The 23,877-nt window shown below is 39.0% G+C and overlaps 1 protein-coding gene across 2 annotated transcripts in view; it reads right to left on the bottom strand.

Moving 5' to 3' along the window:
- The window catches only part of otofa (otoferlin a), a 64,666-nt gene that overhangs the window by 18,034 nt on the left and 22,755 nt on the right, over positions 1–23,877 (bottom strand). For both annotated transcript variants that reach the window (XM_053613573.1, XM_053613572.1), the window contains exons 4-17: positions 23,096–23,195; positions 18,195–18,391; positions 8,631–8,701; positions 8,253–8,367; positions 7,853–7,907; positions 6,701–6,832; positions 5,692–5,754; positions 5,494–5,578; positions 5,190–5,349; positions 4,790–4,976; positions 1,986–2,172; positions 1,617–1,840; positions 373–481; positions 55–238 (exon numbers count right to left, since the gene is read on the bottom strand). In XM_053613573.1, coding sequence (XP_053469548.1) covers positions 55–238; positions 373–481; positions 1,617–1,840; positions 1,986–2,172; positions 4,790–4,976; positions 5,190–5,349; positions 5,494–5,578; positions 5,692–5,754; positions 6,701–6,832; positions 7,853–7,907; positions 8,253–8,367; positions 8,631–8,701; positions 18,195–18,391; positions 23,096–23,195 — 1,869 coding nt within the window. The remainder of the gene's footprint in view (positions 1–54; positions 239–372; positions 482–1,616; positions 1,841–1,985; positions 2,173–4,789; positions 4,977–5,189; positions 5,350–5,493; positions 5,579–5,691; positions 5,755–6,700; positions 6,833–7,852; positions 7,908–8,252; positions 8,368–8,630; positions 8,702–18,194; positions 18,392–23,095; positions 23,196–23,877) is intronic.

Raw genomic sequence — 23,877 nt, 5'->3', positions numbered from 1 at the left:
TTAACCTTTGATCTTTGACTCCACACGCATCAACACTGTTCCTGTGACACTGACCTGTCAGTGACCATAGGCTTCATGGGAGGTGTAGAGGACACTGACGCCAGATCACTATCCTCCTCAGCCTCTTCATCACTGGAGTTATGAATGAGCTCAGACTCCTCATCTTCACCTTGCCCTTTGCCCCTCTTCTTCTTTATTACCGGCTTGCTCACGCCATCAATCTGGTTACCATAGTTACCTAGGAAAGGGGAAGGCATAATTGGGAAGGTTATTTGCTTCAAAATGTCGTATCTTGTTAAGTGTTCTTCAGTGAAATACATTTTTAAGCACTAATATTACGCCTGCTCCAGGAACATGAAATAAACAACCCACCAATAGTCACTTCAAAGTTGATCGGTTTGTCTCCTATCTTCCTGTCAATCATAGTGGCCTCTAAGAAGGATCCGAACAGAAAGAACTCCTCTACTTTCCCCGCCGAAATCTGTACACAAAGAGAATTTGTAGACTCTCAGAAATCACCACGTATCTTCGCTGAGCAGTGTGATTCTATATGTAACTTTAGATAGCACTTTATATAGCACTTTTAACAAGTGAAATTCACGAAGCAGCTTACCGGAAATCAATAAACAATCAACCGACGATAAAAGGTATAAATTGACTGAAGACCGTGGCCACAATAAAATTCTTTTGTGCGAATCTTATCTTAAAAACAAAGCAGATTTGATTCCCTAACGAGCAAGCCCGAGGCACCGGTGGCAAGGAAATCCTCCCTGAGACAAGATGAGAAAGAAACCCTGATAGGAACCGGACTCAAAAACGAAACCCATCCTCTTCTCTGTGACAATAGCTAATGGGATTTGAAATCATTACGGTATACGCATGTAGAAGAGTAGTGTTTAAAAATAAAGGATGTTCGGTATGATCATATTGTGAATAAGAGTACTGAGATGAGCAAAGGACCCTCTTTTATTATTACTGCATACGTTCTTAGCTACCAATCAACAGTATCAAGGTGAAATGATTCAATGAAGAAAGCGTAAGACTTGGCCAGAAGCTCTTTTAAGGAGCTGTTTAAGGTATCCACGTGGGACCGTCCACATGAGAAGGAAGCGAGTCAAAATGCAGGATGAATCGCGACGAATCAGAGAAGAGGACCAACAGCAGAAGTGGAAAACAATAGCAGTATAATGTCCCTCAATATATTCTGGTCCAGATTACAGATTACTCTAAAATGTACTGTATGTTAAGGGTTTTCCCAGGCGGACACACGTCTGTGTAAATAGCACAGTCTGAAGGACTGAACATTTCAAGATATTCCTTCACAATGGCATGATCTCCTCCATGATGCGTAGAAACTAATATGAAACTAAATGAGTTCTCATAAACATAGAGTAGCACTTTGATCTCTTTTTTTTACGTCACACAAATCCCCAGAAAGTCAAAACCAATGCTGCGCCAAGCACAAACAATACTTTACTTTAAGTCACGAACACACTGTAAATTAACGAAGTAATGATTGATTTATTCATTGCAGTCGGGTCTCCGGTGTATTTTCATTCTGCACAATCAACCGCTTTTCTTTTCAAAAAAAATGTCTGCAATATTAAGTATCTTACTTCTGAAAAATTCGAGATGGGCTCCACCTGGACCTCAGTGGAGATGGTCGTATCTGTAGAGGACGTGTCTAAGATCTCCACAGCAAGACTAATGAGGAGGCGGGCTCTGAAGGACACACCCTCTCCAAGCCCTTCATTTAAGTCCTGGTGCTCGTCCATTAGCGTGTACTGGCGTGTGGAGCCGTACATGTTCACCCAAGCTGGCCCCAGTGTGGGTAAGAAGCCTAAAGAGGGGACAGAGAGGTGAGGCGAAATGTTTTTGCTTCTGGGAAGGCACCGATTTCCTTGCTAATGTTTTAGACAGCGCGCTCAACTGTCTTTCCGTCCCCATTTCAAAGCTCTCATACAGTGGAGACAACATGCCCTTACCTTTATCTCCATCGTTTGAAATCTTACGCAGGTCAATAAAATGAGTTCCTATGGCAACGTCGTTAACCTTGTCGGAATCCCGGATCTGAATTTTCATGCGTTTACACAGGGGTGGGAACATCTCAGTGAAGATGATTTGCTCATTCCAACTGGGCTCATAGGTGCCCTTCTGGACTGTAGTTTTCCCCTGTGGACACACGTACACGTCACATAAACACATAAACCCCATCATATAAAGGCTAACTTCAATGAAGCATTGGACACAGGCTGTAGCACAGAGTACACGAGCAGATAAGCGGAATGAAGCCTATTAAGGCTGCTGCAAGTTTTGGGGGTTTTAACGTTTATGGTAGAAAAGACGTGATTCCAAGTTATGAGTGGAAGAACGTTTGTGTGATGTGCTTTCCACTTCTCCACCGTGTGGATTAACCGGACTGCTGAAAGTTTAATGATAATGTCAAGGCTGTGTCCCAAAATGTGTACTATCTACTAAGTAGTATAGCTTAATAGTAACACAGTTGAAGAATTGTCATATTATTTACTGAGATCGTATGCAATGTTGCAAAGGTGTTGCACCAGGAAGCTGTCATACATCAAACACAGCAGCCAACTAAAAGAGTCAGTCTTTACTGCCATATATACAAGTACAGCACAGTGAAATTCTTTATTCCAGCTATCCCAGATTGTGAGTACGCTCGGATCAGAGTGCTAGGACAGCCATTATAAGCCCCTCATGCAGCAGAGAGAGTTAAGTCCTTGCTCAAGGGTCCTACATTGGCAGATATAACGTGCTGGGGCTTGAACACACAACCTTCTGATCAGTAGGCCAGAGCCTTCACCACTGAGTCTGGTTGTTTCCAGTTGTGAGCTTTTACTACCCAGTCTGTGGTCATGTGTAATTTGTTATCTGACCTCCGCATTTTAAAATGTCTTATCTTTCCGAGCTCTATTTTAGCTAGCTAGCCACGTTTCTGATTCAGCTATGGCATGATGACGTATGCCATATCCCAGATAGCATGCATACAGTTGTGCGAAAAAATAAGTACACCATGGAAATGGTTGACTTTTTGATATATTTGGCCAAGCAAACATTTGATCCGCTCTGAAACAGCGCCTCCAGATAAAGGTGATATACTATATCAAATGACACATGGAAAAAGTAAGTACACCCCTACATTTATCACACCGTCAAATCCATAAAATTAGAATCAGGTGTTCAAGTTTGTGTGCCAGTGATCAGAACCTGCTTAGGGAGTGCAGGTGGAACCGGTCTTATTTATACCCCTCTCATATCTAGTGTCTGGTGTTCCCTTTGTTATTGAAGTGTGTGGTGTCATCATGCCAAGATCTAAAGAGTTCTAAAAGGCTTTCAGAAAAAAAAGATTGTGGATGCCTATGAGTCTGGCAAGGCATTTAAAAAGATCTCAAAAATTATTTGAAATACATCATTTTACTGTAAGGAAAATCATCTACAAATGGCGCAGATTTCAAAAGACTGCCAATTAGTCCAGGACTGACCGTCCCAGCTATTTCAACCCAGGAACACACCGTCTGATGCAAAAAGAAGTCTCCAAGAAACCCAAAATTTCATCACAGGATCTGCTAGTAAGTCTTGCAACTGTTGGCGTCAAAGTGCATGCTTCTAGAATCAGAAAGAGATTGCACAAATTTGACCTGCATGGGAGGCGTGCCAGGAAAAAGCCTTTTCAAGACTACAGTTTGCCAACGAGCATATAGACAAAGACCAGGCCTTTTGGAATTATGTGCTCTGGACAGACGAATCAAAGATAGAGTTGTTTGGCCACAGTAACAGCAGACACGTTTGCGCAGACCAAAGACAGCATTTCAAGAGAAGCACCTCATACCAACTGTGAAACACGGTGGTGAACATGTTATGGCTTGCGGTCGCTTTGCTGCCTCGTGGACTGGACAGCTTACATTCATTGGTTCAACTATGAATTCTGCATCATATCAAACAGCGCTTCAAGATAACGTGAGGTCATCTGTCCAACAGGATAATGATCCTAAGAACACTAGCTCAAAAAGAAGAAACGGAGGGTTATGGAACGGCCTAATCAAAGCCCTGATTTGAATCCCGTTGAAATGTTGTTGGGGGATTTGAAACGGGCCGTGCATGCAAGAAAACCATCAAACATCTTGCAACTGAAAGAATATTGCATGGAAGAGTGGTCAGAAATTCCAGCAAGCCTGTGCAAAAACGCCTACAAGAAGTTATTATGTACTAATTGGGAAGAACTCGGCACGTTGCTTTTTTTAATAATTTGCTTATTCATCCACCTCTGAGTATAATGTGTATTTTAAACCCATCAGTGTTAGAAGACAACACTCACTCTTAGGGATTATTCATTAAATCTCCATGCTATAACGATGTGATAAGCAGATTCAGCTCAATTTCTTTTCACACTGTTTTCCTCCTGCGATTATTTGATTATTATCATCTACATTTTGTTAAGTGTAGCACACAACTTATTGCAATCAGCAACTTAATAACTATATCAACTTCCATTAAAGTGATCCGTTAAGGACATCCGTTAAGAGTTGAGGCAATGTTTTCCTGATAACAAACAAGCTGCATGTGACAGAGTGTGCCACCATTGGATAGATGTTTGTGCGCTATCAGTGACGCAGATTGAAACTCCTGTCAGTCAGTTTGATTGTGAGATAAAATTACAGCCGCTTAGGAACGTCATGTTTTAGAATATATTTCTATTTTTAAAAAAAAAAAATCACACGCACTGCAACTTCAGCATAGCACTGAGCAGTGTTAGGCAGAGTTGGATTACCTTCTGCCCAGAGAACTGCACTTGAACATAAGGGTCCACGAGGTCTCTGTTCTCTCCAATTAAAGCCTTTTTCACATTGGCCATGATGCTGGCGTTCATTTTGGGCAGGCCTTCTGCTCGGAAAATCTTCAGATGGAAGCGAGCCCACTGCCTCTCTGCTGGGATGCCCTCAGGCAGCATAAGATTCCTGAAAGGAATTCAGGCTTACAGTATATAATGAAGAAAATATATATATATATATATATATATATATATATATATTTTTGTATCTGGTGCAAATATGGCTAAATTTACACTATATTACAGATAACTGTAAAATGAGTCTCATAATTAAGTACAGGGGGATTGTGATTATAGAGAAGCTGTGCAATCTTGAGCAATTTTCACGAATAAAATTTACCCTTCTATGTCATCATCGTCTATCTCGCCGGATTTGTGTGGGGTCTTAACGGTGTCCCCTTTCCCTACCACTGCTATGTCACATTTCACATAGCCTTTGCAGCCTGCTGTGATGTCATCAGGGTCAGTCAGCATGGCCCATTTATGGTAGAACTGGTGCTCTGCAAAAAAAAAAAAAAAAAAACATTTAAAAAAAATCAAAAAACAATAAATCATTAAGTGTCAGGTAAACAATTTAATTATTAATCCAAAATATAGTCATCAACAGTATTTGTCTCTATTATCGCTTCCATTTTTTTACTCACCAGGTTGTGCGTAGATTGTTCCTATGTCTAGTTTAAAGGTGCCAATTAATGTGCCACTTCTCAATATGTTTTTGGAATGAATGACCTGCAGGATCATCAGAAGAGCCAATAACATCCAGTGCTTATGATTTCAATAGATCTTTACATACACATTTCGTCTACCAGAGTTTCCCACTATGGCTAATGGAGTGTACTCACCGAGATCTTCATGATCTTGTCAAACATGACATCAGGTGGAACATGGAAGTCAAAGACAAAGTACTAGAACAAAAAAAAATAATAATAATAATGCAGCACATCAGCAAAGCATTACAAAGCCAGATTTCATCACGAACACGAATCTATTACTGTCTCTTAAAAGTAAGACAATTAACGCAAATACGACTTTCCACTAGTACAATCTTGGACTCGTTCATTTCATAAACAAGGCTGTTATATTTAAATAGTATGCCAACAGTATACTCTAATTGTATCATTAATTAAAATGAATCAAAAGCAGATCCTCTATCTCAAATGCCTGTCATAATTCATAGCTGAAAAACAGAAGAAATTCAGAAAAAAGATTTTCTTTAGACCTTCTTCTTAGAAATTTTTTTTTTTTTTTTTTAGACCTTCACTGTCCTTCAGTGAATGTTAACCATCTCAAGTTTTAATAAGTCTGGATAAACTTTTCCTAAAAGACCCATTTGTGGAAAGCTGTTTTTTTTTGTGTGTGTGTGTGTGTTTAATTGGAGTTATTCCATTATACTGGAGTCAGCATAATGACAGGAAGCTAACAGGTCCATGAGAAGTTATAGAGATCTCTCCAGTGCCTAATTGGGAAGAATAGTATGAAGCATGAAGCACATGAAGCATTCTTAAATGAAAAGTCTGTGGAGTCATCTCACAAACTCAGAACAGTATACCTCCAGTAACAACAACGAGCCAACGGAACTGCGTCTCTGCACCATTCGTCAAAAGACATTCCCTTAATTGATGCTTGAAACTCTCCGTCTGTATGATTTGCAGTGGCCATTACCTCTAAGGCAATAAGTGGACCATTACCCCACAGCACAACATGTTTCTTCCCATGTTTCTTCCTTAATTTTTTATTTTTAAAGAATAATAACATATAATAAGTTAAAAAAAAAAAAAGACAGGGTTTATAATGGAAGATGGGACAGTCTGTTAGATTGCTGCAATAAAATGCAAGCACAAGATTGCTCACCTCACAGTAGTAAGGAGAGTTTGTTGACTCTTTCATAGACGTATACTTCTTCTCCTCTCCGATTTCAACACACACCAAAGGATCCATGTTTATACCCAACAGCTGGCGAGCCTCAATCACCATAACACTAATCTGCAAAGCAAATTACATACTTAATGATTAGAATGATTAAAACATCCCTTTCCCTCAGCTCCAGGACTGGAGCCATTGCACTATTTATCCCATTCTTTTATCTTCTGTTTTTACCTTCTGTTGTGGGGTTCTACATTGAACCTTTTATTTAAAAAAAAAGCTTCAAACAAACTCTTTAGGGTGCTGGATGGAACTTTTTCTTTTTTTTCTTTTTCCAAGCAGTGTAACTGCACGTGTTAGTATATATTCATTCATATCTAAGATAATTTAATCAATAACCTCTTTAGATATTATAGTTGCTGGACCAGAAACCATTTTAAATGCAACATGTACAATAGTGTTATTTGTGGATTTGGTTGCTGCATGGATAATCCACTGCAAAATAAAATAATTAGAAAAAAAAAACCCCAAGATAATATTTTAGAGACTGAAGTGGCTGAGAATATGTTCATAGATGCGAGAATGGTGCTCACTGGCAGTCTGCTTTACGAATGAAGCCAGAGACTATTAAACCCAGTTCCCACAGTAAGCACCAGAGCCATCAAATCCCACCTTCTTTATATTTGGAAAAAAAAAACTACATGTAAGCTGTGGCTAAAAAAAAAAGTAATGAAGAATGCACGTTTTTGTGCAAAGGAGTCACGTATGTAAGAATAATTAAAAGTACAGCTTGTACCAAATAATAGCTGTATTGAAAGGAAAAAAAAAAAAACATGAAAGCTACGGGCTATGTTAAATTAAATTCACCTACTTAGTTGCATCAAAATAATTTGGTCCTGGGAATGAAAATCACAGACGCCAGACTGAGCATAATTAGAGCTAAAACATCAAAGGCCTGGGTTTAATGTAGTGTCTTAAAGCATTCACATTTCAGAGGAAAATACACATATTCAGCAGTAAACAAAGCGGATGAATACGGGTGGGTATATTATTAAGCCCTGAAACTCATACATGTAGGAGGTACGGCTATTGTGAGTCGTTAGTTTGGTTCTCTTATCACGACTTCACTTCCTTCCATACCTGGTAATCCACAGGCCTTCCTGCAACAGGCTCCATCTTAATATCTGGCTTTGATCTGGAACACATTAAAGGGTATTAATCTGTACCAGTGGTACTATTATGCACACACTTTTGTATACTTTACCTGGACATGTGCATATAGTGCACCTTTAAAGCTTTACTTTAAAAGGAAATGAAGGTAATTGGACTCTAAAATGATATTTATACCTACAATATATCCACTATTGCAGGTGAAATATAAATATCGAAAGGGATAAATGATTAGGGTATCGCCACGGTAACAAGGAAAGACATGGTCGAGTGATCTTTTTTCTGAGAGTGTAGAAATGATAACGTCTAAACTGTAATAGACCGGTTTGGACTATAAAACAACACATTTCAATTCTGAGAGTGGATCTACCTCTTATTGGAGACATTGGTGGTCACTGCGGTGACAGAGGCCAGGGAGATACTGTCAGGGTCACGCTTTGTGCCTTTATGGCCAAGATCCTCCGTTTCCAAGATGGCAGGATCATCTAGACACAAACGTCAAATTCGATTGAAGGGGATAATGCAAGTGTTAACTTCCAGACTTTCAAACACGGCGTTATTACTTAGTGTACAATGCAAGAAAGTCATTCCTACTCATGACTCCTAATGGAATGCTAAGCAGCTTTTAACCACATCGATATGCGCTGGTAAAAAATCCTCCACCCATAATTGCTGACAAGCATTTAGATGAAAGTCTATTCACTGTGAGCTATTATCCCTGCACTGCTGTAAATGAAAAGAAATGTACCTTTCTTGTGGTTGTCCTTGGAGCTACGAACCTTTCCAAGCTTCATGGCTGAAAACACTCCTTTTCCTGCTCTGAAGTACAACAATACAATATAAGGTTCAAAAAGTAGAGTCTGGATATACTGTATACATTATACTGTACGCACACTGTATACATCACTTGAGAGGCAAATATTTAAAGTTGATTAGTGTTCGAATATGCATATTGCATACGATATACAGACCTTACAACTTGAGCATTATTACAGTTCAGGTGTAAATGCCAAATGGAGTTTTCGACTACGTTGAGGCTTGAAGCTCCAGTAATAATAATGAATTATGGCTTTAAATGCACTAAACATAGGCTATATAAATAGGTTCCAATGCATACATAATCATTTTCAATCAATACTGTGGTTACTGTTTTCACAATGGAAAGTTTTTAGCACACATATACGTCAGCCATTTCACCGGAGGAAAAACCCAGTTACAATAGCACTGGCCTTATCTGGTAACACTGCACTGATATTATACTGCTCAAATATCAGCAGTACTACAAAAGGCTGATGATGTCACAGCCTGGCTTGGCAAATGCACAGGTTTAATAATTAAACAAGATGGGTACAGTTGTCCAATTAGCTGCTGATATGGATCAATGTCCAGGAGCAGATGAAAGCAATCTATACCAATTTTGTTTTCTTTCTTTCTTTTTTTTTTTTCTTTTTTCTGGGTGGTGTTGTTCTTTAAATTAGAACAAAAATTGTCAGGAGGGCATACTGAATTACTACGGGGAATAAGCCACAATTTAAAAAAATAAAAGAAATAAAAGAACATTACTAATTCGTTCAATAAACAGTTATCTGTTTGCAAATCAGGGTTTATAGTGCGTACGATAAAAGCACGTATCGCACGTTTGCAAACTGTAACATTACAGCTAAAAACACATCTTTCTTAAACATCGCTGACAACTGAAATAGAAAATGATTGACTGCATCCGTCCAACGTACATTAATTCTACAATTGAACATACGGTGTTTACTACATACAGTACATTTACATTGATTTAAAGGCAAATGCTTTACTCGAATAAAAATGATGAAACTGACAGTGACACGAACGCTGCAAGAATAAGTTCGGCACGTTGACCAGAAGCAAGGGCCAGTTTGTTACAGAAAGAAACAGAGTAACTGAAACCAAGTTGGAGAAAGTGCTACCCCTACGTCCTCGTACAAGAACACGGTATTTTGTCGAAATCATTCCGAGAACGTAAAGATGATGTTTAGCGTCCACGGTTATCATGCGCTTCTTTTACAGATAACAAGTACAAAAATTAGAAATGCACACAAACACCAAGTTCAAAGTTTAGGAACTCCAACAACCTCAGTATGTAGAGACCTACAATGCTGAATCCACTCATTCAGTGTTCATTTGCATAGGAGGTGTTTGTTTGTTTTTAAACACTGTTGGAGTTAATTAAACCGACAATGCTTACTGACAAAGCCTCCAAAACACTGGTCCCAATCAAATACAGCAAAGATTCACAGAAACAGGAAAACACGCCTGTAGCATCGAGTTCAACTAATTATTTCATCAGAACAATAAAATACACTAAAGCACAAAGGCACATACCATACACACTGTGTACTTCTCTATGTCCAAGGACCCCCTGAAAATAGGAACCTGTGAGCAAAGCAGTCCTGAGCAGCTGGCGGACTATGTGTTCATTTCACCTGTCTAATCGGAGAAGAGTCACTACCGGGAGGAAGAGGGGGGTCACCAATAAGCAGGGAACCTGAGATGGTATTAGGAGAAATGAAGGTGTGCATGCACGCACACACACACACACACACACAACCACATCTACACTAACACATTTTCAACAATCACATGATCAACAAACACAAACTAGAGCATCGCCGAGGAGGTTCGGTTTCAGGTTAAACTCAAGATGTTTGATTAAATGTTTGACTAAATGAATCATTCAGCAGCATACAAACTCATGCTAGCAGACACTTCCAGGTCAACCAGTCACTCGAGTCCAGAACAACACAATAACTACCGCCTCTACGGGGTTTTACACCACAGCATTAACAGAAGTCCAGATGTAGATTGAGACCGTTAATGAGCAAGCTAGAGGTGACAGTGGCAAGGAGATCTCATTATGAGTATATTGTGAATAGGAGTTCCTCAACGTACCGTACTTTAATAAATGGGTATATTTAAGCCTGTTTCAGTACAATGCTTGTTCGGTCTAGAGAAGATTTCAGAAACGGTCACAGCACAAAAGCTGCATCTCAATTTGCCTAGTCGCTTAAGTTCATTCACTGTATGATGGAATGACTTGCAACCCTCTGTGGCGTGAATCGGAAAAAAAACATTCCGGCATCATCCCGAGGAACTGGAATGAAAAATATGTATATGTATATCTTGTAAAAACACACCCTACTATATTTATATTTCTTATTTTTCCATATATTTCTCTTTTTCAGATGACCTTTTGAAAAAGAGAAAGTAGGTATAAAATAGAAACAATAGATTTTTTTTTTTTTTTTTTTTTTTTGGATAAATACTGCTACCAGGGCTCCTTTAATGATATCTTAGAACATTTTGTTTAGAAGGATGAAGCAATGTCATGACAAATATCAAGAATTTAGTAGTTAGCCTGCCGGCAACTGTCCTCAAACTTTTATAATTAAAAAAAATAAAATAAATTAAAAATGTTTTACGTTCACTTACCTCTTTTAAGAATTAGAGTGTGACTTACCTCAGCGCTTGTCTACATTTTTAAATAAATATGTGTGTATTGTTATTTTCAAAGAAATGCACAACAATTTAGCTGCGCCCCTTCAGACCTGAAAGACTTTTGCCTAACTTACAGTCGTTGCTAACTGCTTGCAATAAATGAATCGACATATATGAATAAATAAATGACGAAATTAATGAAGTAACTGAAAAAAGAAACAAATATCTCAATGTTTCAGTCTTTTAACGCCTTATATAAAGGTTTAATCTTTATTATTTGCTAAATTTGTCATTTCCAGTTTGTAATTTTTGGCTCAATTATAGAGAGAGAGAGAGAGAGAGAGAGAGAGAGAAGCAGTGATATATATATAATTGAGTAGAATGAGTAGAAGCAGTGATATATATTTAAAAAAAAAAAAAAAAAGTCAATTAACTGAAAAAAGTTTTTTTTTTTTTTTTACTGATTAAAACAATAACTGTTAGCTACCGCCTAAAGAGAAATACATGCTGTAGGACCAACTGTACCTCCATTCAACTTTAATAATTCAGCAGTTCCAAGGAGTCCTGAATCACCTCCTACTTATCGTACACGGAGCACTTTGTTATTTACCCCTGACTTTTTTACACACCCGAATGGCTGGTTAGTTTCTGAATCGATGTGCAAGTTACCTTTTCAAAAATCATAAAAATGACTAGAGAGTGACAGCTCTCATAAAAATAGCACACACACACACACACACACACACACACACACACACACACACACACACACAAAAACCCCTGAATGTTGAATAATGGTTATTGTAAAGTAGTCTTGCATAATACTCAATTAATATTCGATACGAAAGCTCGATGTTTCTTTGTTTGTTTGTTTTTTTCCATTCAGTCGGCTTTAAAAAGGCAGTATACTCATTTACAGTAGACTTAGTTTGAACACCGAGTCTTTCCTTATACCTGAGACAACTCAAGAAGGGTGTGATTATAATTAGCAGAACTGTGTTATGTGTGTGTTAGATACAGGGAATCACACACACACACACACACACACACACCTCATAGAGAGAATTCAATAGCAAAGGCAACATCTCCCTGCCACCTGATGAGGCAATACAATTAAAATTGGAATTAATATAAATATAAACAAATGAGAAGCAGAAAGGTTGTAGATGAATAATGCATGTTTTAGTTATAATACCGTTCTCTCTACTCAAGAGACACGTGTGCCCGGGCTAAGCTTCCCCGGCCAGCACGGTTGAATAAACAGCATATACGATCTGAAGGGATGCACAAATTATCTAAGACTGCAACATTCTCTATTTACAGTTACATAACATTTTTTTTTTCCACGCCGTTTGATCCGAATGCATTTAATTTTTCGCTGACTGAAGATTATGAAATGTGTTTCTGTCTCAATGGAAGCTTAAGCAAGGGTTTGTTGTTGTTGTTGTTGTTTTACTCTGTGATCTCCACTTGTCTCCACTGAAATAATTTGCTACATAATGTCTGTTCACGGAAATTAAGCACTTCATATAATTAGGTTTCTGTTTACAGGAGCAGAAATTCCGAGCGCAGTATATTTTAATCAAAGCCAAACGACATCCCAAGGACCAGACTGATGTGTGCGTTTAGAAAGAACTGAGTGATGTAACACCAACCCTAACTGACAATTCCAAGTCATTTTATACACAGAGACAGAGGGAAACTATGTCGATGTCTATATGTGAATAGAAACTAATAATCTGGCTGAAGGTAAGGTGACTTCAGTCAGCCCCCTCCACTCTGATATCTTTTATAGCTCATAGAGGAAGAAAAGAGCAACGCGATATACGTTACTTAAACCGACAACAACAACAAACATAAACATGGCTTGAAAACAAGGAAATTGAACAGATTTTGATTGTATTTTTTTAAATGACTATACCGAATTTCCTGTGGGTGTTGGATTGCTTGAAGATTACTGCATTATTGCTTTTGGCTAATTGGCTTATACTTAATATCTTAGATGGATCCATTACTCGGCACATTGTCCTGAGTTCATTATTAGAATAATTAGGCTCTGTTTTTTTGAGGGTTGTCTTGCTGTGACTTGCTGTTTCTAAAGCTAAACGCAAATGAGCTGTTTCAGGTGTGTAGGAGAAAAAAATGAACATTAACATGAATAATTTAATCATGTGGGAGTGTTAGGGATTCAGTTAGAGAGCCGGTAGCTTTAATCTTTAAAGTGCATCATGAACCAGTCCTTGTCTTTCTTTCTTCGTGTTATCCCACTGCTACGTGCTCAACTAGCTGGAAATGTGTGGATCACGCCACCCTTACACTGCCCTGCACAAGTATTTACCCCCTGTGGCATTACTGTAGTATTTACACCCTGGAACTGAAAGAGACTTGGGAATTAGGCGTCCTGATTCTACACAGAATCATATATATAAAAGTGATTGCATAAGTATTCACCCCCGTTGCTGTGAAACCCATAGTTCTGGTGCAAGCAGCTGCCATCGGAAGTCACATCATTATTGGAATGGAGTTTACCTGTATGCAATTAAAGTGTCACATGATCGCAATGCAAATTCACCTGCTCCTGTGAGACCTCAGAGTTTTTTAGCGCCTATATCTAAACACACAGCATGAAGACCAGGGAGCGATCAGAACAATTCAGGGACAACGTTCTCAGGGTTTGATTATTCAAATATCCCTCTGAACTTGAATCCATTATTTTAAAAATGATAAAGAACATGGCACAACTGTGCTTAGAGGAATCCATCCATCCATCCATCCATCTTCTATACCGCTTAATCTCTTCAGGGTCACGGGGAAACCTGGAGCCTATCCCAGGGAGCATGGGGCACAAGGCGGGGTACACCCTGGACAGGGTGCTTAGAGGAATCCGTCCACCAAAATTCAGTGATTCAGTAAAAAGGGCAAAATTCAGTATAAAAAAAAGGGTGTAAGCCAGCGATGCAACCATTCCAGAGCTGCTTTGAAATGTTCAAGTGACCCACCATACCATGAGCTCTTTTAGCCACATGTACACTCTGGTTTGACCCACTACCCTTCAACACACATGCGCGACAATCATCAAGAACTCTTCTCTGTACTCGTGCTTTATTTCTCTTCGCTTCTTCTTATTCTTCTGCTGACATGAAGAGAAAATTTATCGTCACCTCCAGGTTTCATTAGAGCAGGATGGGACGTAAGATGGCGAACGAAACGCATACACGAGGCCACTTTTCTTATCATTGTGCCTTTCACCCTGAGGACACATTAAGGCACAGACTACTGAGGCACAAACAGTTGGCGTATTCTCTACAGCAAGATAAATCTTTCCTAAGGGCTAGTCCCAAAGTGGTCACAAGTAATAAAGGTAAAAACAGTGATTTATTTATCTAATAAAAATTACAACATCTGCCCACACAGTCAATGTCATAATATTGGTATAATAAGTCACATACCGAGGGTAAAGGGAGCAAAGACAAACATACTAATAAGAACTGTCAGTTGAAATGTCAGTTCAACAACATGAAGCCTGAGGTGCTCTTCTAGCCATGTTCATGAAAGCTCAGTGGAGTTTGATTTCAAATTTGGCATTTAATGTATTTAATGAAAAATAGGGTCATCTCTTTAAAAACTTACTATGCAGCAGAATGACATTTTCATAATAGCTACATCTGAATATCCCTACTACCCTACTGTAGAGTAGGTGAAAAGCCAAAGGAGTAGTATGTCCAATTTCTCAGTACTCATAAAACAGTAGGCAAGAAATACCCAGATGACCTTCTGCTCCCGCCGAGATCCTGCAGTATGGAACCGACGGACACTGCGCTATATCTCACAAGGCAATGGTACAGAAGAGCTGTCAGAATCAAAAATGTATATATATATATATATATATATATATATTTGCCAAAGCCCTCTGCCTCTCTGTAACCAGGGCAACTCCAGCAGTTAATGTACATTACATAAGCCCTGCATAACACACATGAAGACCCACAGGTTGACTGCAATGTGAGAAATCATGCATGGATCTAAAAAGTAGAACATTTCTCTATCGTTTAACATGTGAAGCATGAGTAAATGTGTCGAGATGATGCTATAACTAATAGGAACCTGCAGCGTAATCGGGTGGCTGCTAAGAGGAGACATAAAGAATTAAAGAGAACGTTACTGTGGGGCAGAGAGAAAGAGGATAAAGTGAATAGCAAGTGAAGATATGACAGAGAGAGAGAGAGAGTAGATGATCATGCTGGATGAATCACCACAGCATCAGAAAAAAGAGCCTTTAAAAGCTCAGACCTTAGCCTTGAGCAAAAAATAATAATAATTTAATGAACATTAAAGAGACTATTAAATAACTTAAATGAAAGAGCACATTGTTGTCATGTTCTTTCTGGAGGCACCCTGTAGCTACTATATTAACAATTAGGTGTAAATTAGTCTCTGTCATGTACCTGTTTGTTGTTCATTACTGAGTATTTTAAAAGAACACGCTGTACTTCAAAAAAAATATATATATATATAAAATATATATATATATATAAATAAAAATCAAACAGCAAAACACTTAACACAACATAGTTTATGTTCTTGGCATCTTACTAAACACACCATAGTGATTTTAGGGATTTCATGTTCAGACCTAAACTGAACTCTAGAGACTGCTGTCTACCAAATGAGAGATCAGGAATGGACAAGGAAAAAAGAAAAAAAAAAAGGTTAATACTCATCTACAAATACGCACAGGCATAAGGATTAATTAATGTTCAGGACCCCATACGTTGTTCATGTAGATTATCCATCCACAGACACGGGTTACAATAACATTGTTATAACCTACATGGCAGTTGATGGATGAGCAACCATCCTGAGAAACCAGGAGGCTTAGTGAAAATCAATACCACATCCCACACTCTATTCCGCGAGAAAAACCCCCCAAACAGCACATTAGTCAGCAACATCTCAAACAAACACATGCACTATACGTTAATCAAATCCCCAACTGTATGTAAAATATTACAAACTGCATTCAAAGTACAACTTTGCATATTTCATTTAAAAAAATGCCACAGTAAAATGTTTAACAGCATCACTCATGCTGCAGTTCATTATTCTAGTAACTAGAATGTATAGAATATCTCACAATATTCGTTTTATATTCTCCTCTCATAACAGTGATATGTGAAGTCCAAAATATTAGAACGCCATGAGGACATCCTAACTGCTTAGACGTGATACTGGTTGGAAAATGTCTTTTCTCAGGCACAAGGTGATGACTTTTCTCTTTGTACTTCAGGAAATGAGCCCACAGTTACATACTTCCAGTAACAAGCATTTTTTTTTAATGTTAAATTTAGCAGGTTAGGTTTCATTTCAAACAACACAGACCTAAATAATTAAGATCTTATATACAACCCCAGTTCCAACAAAGTTGGGACACTGTGTGCAATGTAAATAAAAGATGTAAATAAAATGCAACGATTTGCAAATCTCATACAGTAAACCCATATGTTATTTACAGTAGAACATAGAAAACATATCAGATGTTTAAACTGAGGAAACGTGAGTTTGATGGCCGCGACACGTCTCAAGGAAGTTGGGACGGGGAACCAAACCCCGGAAAAGTAAGTGTTAGTAAAAAGAAACAGCTGGAGGAACATTTAGCAGATAATTAGGTTAACTAGTAACAGGTCAGTAAGATGATTGGGTATAAAAAGAGTATCTTAGAGAGACAGATTCTCTTAGAAGTAAAGAGGGGATGGAATCTGGATGGAAGAAGATGTTGCTTTAAAACCTGTATATACCTTTCAGCATTGATGGTGTCTTTCCAGATGTGCAAGCGGCCTGTTCCATAGGCGTTAACGCACCCCCGTACCATCAGAGATGCAGGCTTTTGAACTGAGCGCTGATAAAAAGACATATGGTTCCTCTCCTCTTTAGTCCTCTTTAGTTTAGAGGTTTCCAAAAAGAATTTCAAATTTAGATTCGTCTGACCACAGAACAGTTTTTCCACTTGGACTGTGGACTTCCAGTGGACTGCCTCGGTCCATTTTAAATGAGCTTTGGCCCGGAGAAGACGGTGGCGTTTCTGGATCATGTTCACATATGGCTTCTTCTTCGCATGATGGAGATTTAAACAGCGTTTGTGGTTGTCACGGTGAACTGTGTTCACAGACACTGAGTTCTGGAGGTGTTTCTGAGCCCGTGCAGTGATTTCCATTACAGAATCATGTCTGTTTTTAATGCAGTGCCGCCCGAGGGCCCGGAGATCACAGTATTGATTTTCACCCTCGTCCCTTGATTTCTCCATCTTCTCGGAATCTTTGGATGATATTATGTACTGTAGATGATGAGATATTCATAGTCTTCACAATTTTATTATTGAGGAACATTATTCCGAAACTGTTCCACGAATTATAGACGCAGGTTTTTTTTGCAGATTGGTGAACCTCTGCCCATCTTTAATTCTGAAAGACTCTGCCTCTCTAAGATACTGTTTTTATACCCAATCATCTTACAGACCTGTTCCCAATTAACCTCCAGCTGTTTCTTTTTAGTAACACTTACTTTTCCAGTGTTTTGTTGCCCCGTCCAAACTTGTCCCAGCTGGTCTGGTTGAATAGCAAAATCTTTCTGGTTTCTTGCTTGTAAACAGCAGGCATTATGCTAGTCCAGCTAAAGATCAGAGTACGAAATTATTTTTGTCATTTGCTATAACTGACAGCTATGATTTCCCTGTGTCAGACGGCACTGCTCACCACTGATATTTATCATCATCATCATCATCATCATCATCATCATCAAGCAGGACCTAAAAAGCGAATGTTGATTCTGGAGAGTCTAAGACACTTACTTCCTTAAAGTGGGAATGCTGTGGGTTGATCTTCCTGGCGATGTTCCTGAGCTCTGGCTGTGTACTGAGAGCAGGCTCTCTGTCTCAAACTGGAACATTCCATCATGATCATCAGGAACATCAAGGAATTCCCCATCACTCCACACCCTCACACTCCCATCCTTCGGCTGGTACCTGATCTCTATGGAGATACTCGTCTGTAAGAATAGATTAATTAGGAAATTTATTAATCAAATCAACAACAATTAAAAAATAAACAAATATCTGCTTTAACTGTATCACACACACTTATCTATATGAAGCTGTTCATTGTCATATGTTGTTCTATTACTTTTGTAAATGCCAGAGGTGGGTAGAATAGGCAAACATTTTACTCAAGTACAAGTAAAACTACTTATAAAAATAATTACTCAAGTAACGCCACTGCAGCGTACCACGAGACTCGCGACCTCATTATACGTGATAGAAACGGATTATTAAAACTATATATATTCATTAACATCTAACAGTAACGGAGGAACGCCACCGAATGTAGGGAAGTAAAAGTACATTTCTTTGATTAAAAATGAACTGGAGGAAGAGTATAAGTATGGCCAGTTAAATCTACTCTTAAAAGTACTTTTTTTTTAAAAAAAAAAGCTACTCAAGTAAATGTAATAAAGTAAATATAGACACATTTGGCTTATATGTCTTACCCTATTCATGCCTTATTCATATGGCATTAAATACACATGTGGAACTGAAGTACTTTCATTATATTCTGGTGATTTTATTTCTATCTGTATCAGCCATATTGTTTTTTTGTTGTTGTTGTTGTTGTTTTTTTACCCTCCTCCCTTGAGAAAATTGCTAAACAAATGACCTACATTGAGGTGATTTGATCTTTTTAGTCCCTTTTCAGACACGTCAGTGATATTGCACGGGGATGCTGCCTCTTGCCGTTGAGAAAAAGTTTGTGACAGTTGCGACTTGCTGCATTGTTGACAGATGCTACTTTTCCGAGCGTGTGCATTCACTTCCTATAAAAAGACGGATGCTTCTGAAGGATCTCTGAAAAACTTACTTGGCATGGGTCGTAAAACTTCATATCCATATTACCTACATCGAGCCCATTAACAAGTAAACGAAACAAAAATCAGAAGAGTGCGATCCCAAAGACTGAATAAAATACCATATTATATAAAATTTATAACGTCAACAACAAAGCCACTTTTTATTCTTGTTATGCAAAATGATTCATTTTCTAACAATAAATGAACCAGCCGATGTATCACTGTAAGTTCGTTAATCATTTAATAGTAGATGCTGCCCGATAATAAGCATGATCATGTGACCGTGTGACACGATCGTATAGGTTCACAGACAAAATGAGCTTGCAGAAACTTGTCCCTCCTACATTCATTTAATTACCATCCAGGCACAGAGACGTGTGAAAAAGAATCACATGCTGATAGGGCAATTGTCTCTACCTGTTGTGCTTACTGGAGTATGCCTATTGTCCTCTTTGCGGCGTCTCTGCTCCATATCGCTAATTGTTCTCGAGAGAACATATATCGCAAAGACCTTTTCTTTATTATATATTCATGTCAACGACAGACAATGACATAAAATCGTAACACATGCTCTTATTTAACAAGGAAACTAGCCAAGCCTAGTTTTACTGGACTGCTATCGGCTGCGTAGCATTTGTCACATAAACGTCAACAGATGCATGTATCTCAAACTGCTTGCTAGCTCGATAGCAAGATTGAACTTTGGCTATCTAGACTCCTCGCACACGCACGTTTTCAATCAGACTCTTCTAGATGCTAGGTAGTTCAGCAAAAAAGAGGCCGTCTGAGCATTGCAAAGTCGGAAGGAGAAATGTGTTGCTATTTCTATACAGTACGTGCATATATTTATCACACATTTATCACACAGGTAGCTGAAATAAACGGACATTTCTGAGATGATTTTTAAGTCGTATCCGTAAATATTAATAAGCACTGCTAACACGGGATAACATGAGATAAAATACAGAAAACGAGAAAATACTAAAGGAAGGCACTAGAATCAGTGGAAACACAAGGTAAAAGCTATATAGAAGACTATACAAAGCTCGAGAGTATACAGTATATTCACAATCAGTACTGACAAGATGTCAATAGTTGTGCGTGTGTGTGTGTGTGTGTGTGTGTGTAAAAAAAAAACCACACAAATATTTTCTTGTGTATATGTCAACTTCAACCTCGCCTGCTTACTTCATGATTAACTAACAGCTAAAGTAGCATTAGCTAAAGTGTCTAAAGTATCGTTCTGGCATGTGAGAAGTGGCGAAATGTCCTGCTAGGATGGCCAAACTGGCATTGACGTGCTGGCATCAGTTACCTTCTCCGCTTATGTTTACATACTCCTGAGTGGAGGAACACGAAAACGTTTAGCCTGTGCTCTGTAATCTACCTCTCCAGAGACTGACTCACAGGGAACCAGAGATGTTGCCTGACATCATGACTGAGAGTTTACCTTACCACAGCCCCTGACTGTAAACTCCAGCCTCTGCTTATGATCCGTGCAGGATTTTCACACTGCCATCAATAAAGTCATGTATTTGGTTGCTTAAATGCTGGGATAGTATTTATGGTTAAAACATACAGCATTTATTTCGACGGAGGTGTTGCGGCACCTGTTTTCACGCCAGTGCAAGTGTACTTAACTATGTTGCTATGACATGTTGCTATTTTGGTTGGGTACAAGCCAATTTTTTATTTATTTTTTTTGGGGGGGGGGGGGCGGGGTTTAAAGTAATGAGCTGTGCTGATATGTGGGGTGGAGTGGGGTGTGATATTCAGATTCTGCAGATAAGATGGTATTTTCTTAACATCAAGCACAGCCTTAAGTCTTGTCCTATTCCTTGCGACCCTGTTTTGTGGACGTTCACCGCTTGTCACCCCACATCACAACAAGTACTTCACCCAAATTTGGGTCTACGTCACCCAAATACTAATTCGATATTACAACGTATCTATTTTGCCCATTTTAATTGCATTTAAATCCGCCCCAGCTGTAATACTCACCATGAAAACGCACCGATCTGTCCCGTTGCAGTTTTTAATCATGCATGAATTGAAGCGAGAAAGCCATCCAATTCCATTCAAACTTAAAACGCCTCGAAGAAAACAGATTTAAAACATGTACATAGTAGTCAGCAGTGCTAATGCTGTCAGGATATCATTAGCATTCTCTGTCAAATTTGCACTCCGTACAAATTTTTCACTTTGTCTTGCTTGACCTCTATTGAGGCTATGTTTAGGACCACTCTCAAAAGATGAACTCAAAAACTCCTACATACACTCACTGGCAACTTTAATGGGAATACTTGTATCGCTTCTCATTCACGCAATCATCTAATGAGCAAATCAGTGCAATACGTAGAATCATGCAGATACCGGTTAATAGTTTCAGTTAATGCTCAAATCAATGAGAACAGAATGTGTTGTCTGTGACTGTGGCATGTTTGTTGGTGCCAGAGAGGCTTAGAATTTATTAAGAAATTCCCGATCTCTTGGGATTTCCATGCACAACAGTCTGTAGAGATTACACAGCATGGTGCAAAACACAAAAAACATCCAGTGGGAGGACGTTCTGCAGGAGGACATGCCTTGTTGATGTGAGATGCCAGGAGACACTGGCTCAAGCTGACATGAAGGCTGTGGTAACTCAAATAATCGACACTTTACACCCAGGTGAGTAGGAGGCATCAAGATGCCAAACCTTGAAGCAACATCAGACGATCACATTCCTGTCAGCCCGTCAGCCCCAAGCTACAGTTCGTACAGACTCACCGAAACACGTCTTCAACTGACCAATTTCTGTGAACACTCTCATCAACTAGACGTTTCTCCTGCAGAACTTCTGCACACTGGATGTTTTGTTGTTGTTGTTGTTGTTCGCACTGTTCTCTATAAACTCTAGAGACTGTTTTGTGTGAAAATCCCAGAAGATCAGGAGTTTCTGATACTCAAAGTAGTCTGTCTGGACCAACAACATGCCACAGTCATGTTCTTTCCCAGTTCTGATGATTTGCTTTGGGCTGCTGCCATGTGATTGGCTGATCAGTTCATATACTGTTTTACTTGTGGGTCCAGACTGCAAAATGTAGGCTAGTTTCACTGTATTGTGTTTATATCAGGAACCATTCGGATGGGAAATACGTACTCTTTGTGCTTGACCCTGGCATGCGTCAGGGTTTTTAATAAATGCGTTTACATTTGCACCACATTACCACCACATTCTATGTGACACAATCTATACTCCTTTCTGTAAACATCTTATTATATTAGACAGCTGAATTAATAAAGCCTGGAAGACAGTGTCTCGTTCTGTTTATAAGAAAAGCGATGAAGTGTTTAGTCAGTGATTTTCTCTCCCTGCTGAATTTATTTCCATCAGCAGGAGCAGACTGCAATAATGTCAGGCAGTTCGGTCAAAGTCAATAGAAGCTTAAGAGAAGCAAAGACTAATAAACCACCTCCAGGCCTGAACCATCTTTATTAGGCCTTCTCATTCATAACCCTGGCACAGACAAATGATGATGGAAAACCCACCGTAAAGCACTCTCAATATGTCAGGGACAGATAAGCTGCTTGTGAGCGAGAGTAATGAATAAAACGGAATAAATCCAAACCAGTTTTTGAAAGCACATGTGGTCATGACAATGGGCTTTTGTTGAAACTGTAAACAAAACGTGACTCTATGGAGCAAGCAGAAGTGTCAGGATAAATGAAGGCTTTCACTAATGACAGAAGGGAAGATGCAGTGCAGTGCAGTAAAGTCATATAATGTCTGCGATGTCACAAGTTCTGTAGTATTTCGTCAACACACACACACACACACACACCACCTCATTCCAGTCTAATTCTCACCAGAATTGAGGTGTTGTTGTCATCAGTAAGCGTGTCAGACACCTCCAAATGGCCTTCTTCCACCACCTTCTGTAGGACCATACGAAAGGTCCCGATCAACCTGTGACCAAAACATAAAGGTAAATAAAAATGAATCTAATGAAAAAGTCGTCTAATTCTTTATTAGCTTTATTCCCTGTGCATGGAAACATGGTGAGTCTACAGCTGGTAATGGCAGTCACGTACAGGATATCAGCTTCCACGTCTGTACGAGAGCAACACAAATATACAAACACTCACACACAAATACAAACATGCAAAAGGTCATCTCTAAGCATAGCCTTTTTTTTTTATTTGGGTGGGGTTTTTTTTGAGTTTCATTCCCTCACACATGCGGAGTAAACACGATGGACTACGGACGATTTTTGAAATGCCAATCAGCCTACGACGAAAGTCTTTTTGAACTGGGGGAGGAAACTGGAGGCAACCCCCAAAGCAAGTGAGAACATGCGAGCTCCGCGCACACAGGTGGGAGGCGGGGATCACACCCCCAACCCTGGAGGTGCGAGGCAAAATGCCCCATGCGCACCCCCAGTATAAAGATTCGATGGCAGAATTCCGATGATGTACAAATTGTTTGCTGTAATAATGCAGTGTGATTTCACAAGCTTATTTCAATCATGAAAAATTAACATACTCCATTGTATTCCTCTGAATGAACGGGATGGAATGCAACCCTCTCTTTGTTTAATGGAAATTATACACTGAATAATTGATGCCTTTTCTCTCACACCATAAAATGT

This window comes from Ictalurus furcatus, chromosome 25 (assembly GCF_023375685.1).
Source record: "Ictalurus furcatus strain D&B chromosome 25, Billie_1.0, whole genome shotgun sequence".
NCBI lineage: Eukaryota > Metazoa > Chordata > Actinopteri > Siluriformes > Ictaluridae > Ictalurus > Ictalurus furcatus.
Note: the sequence above shows the minus strand (reverse complement) of the source record. Positions and strands in the feature narration are given on the sequence as shown.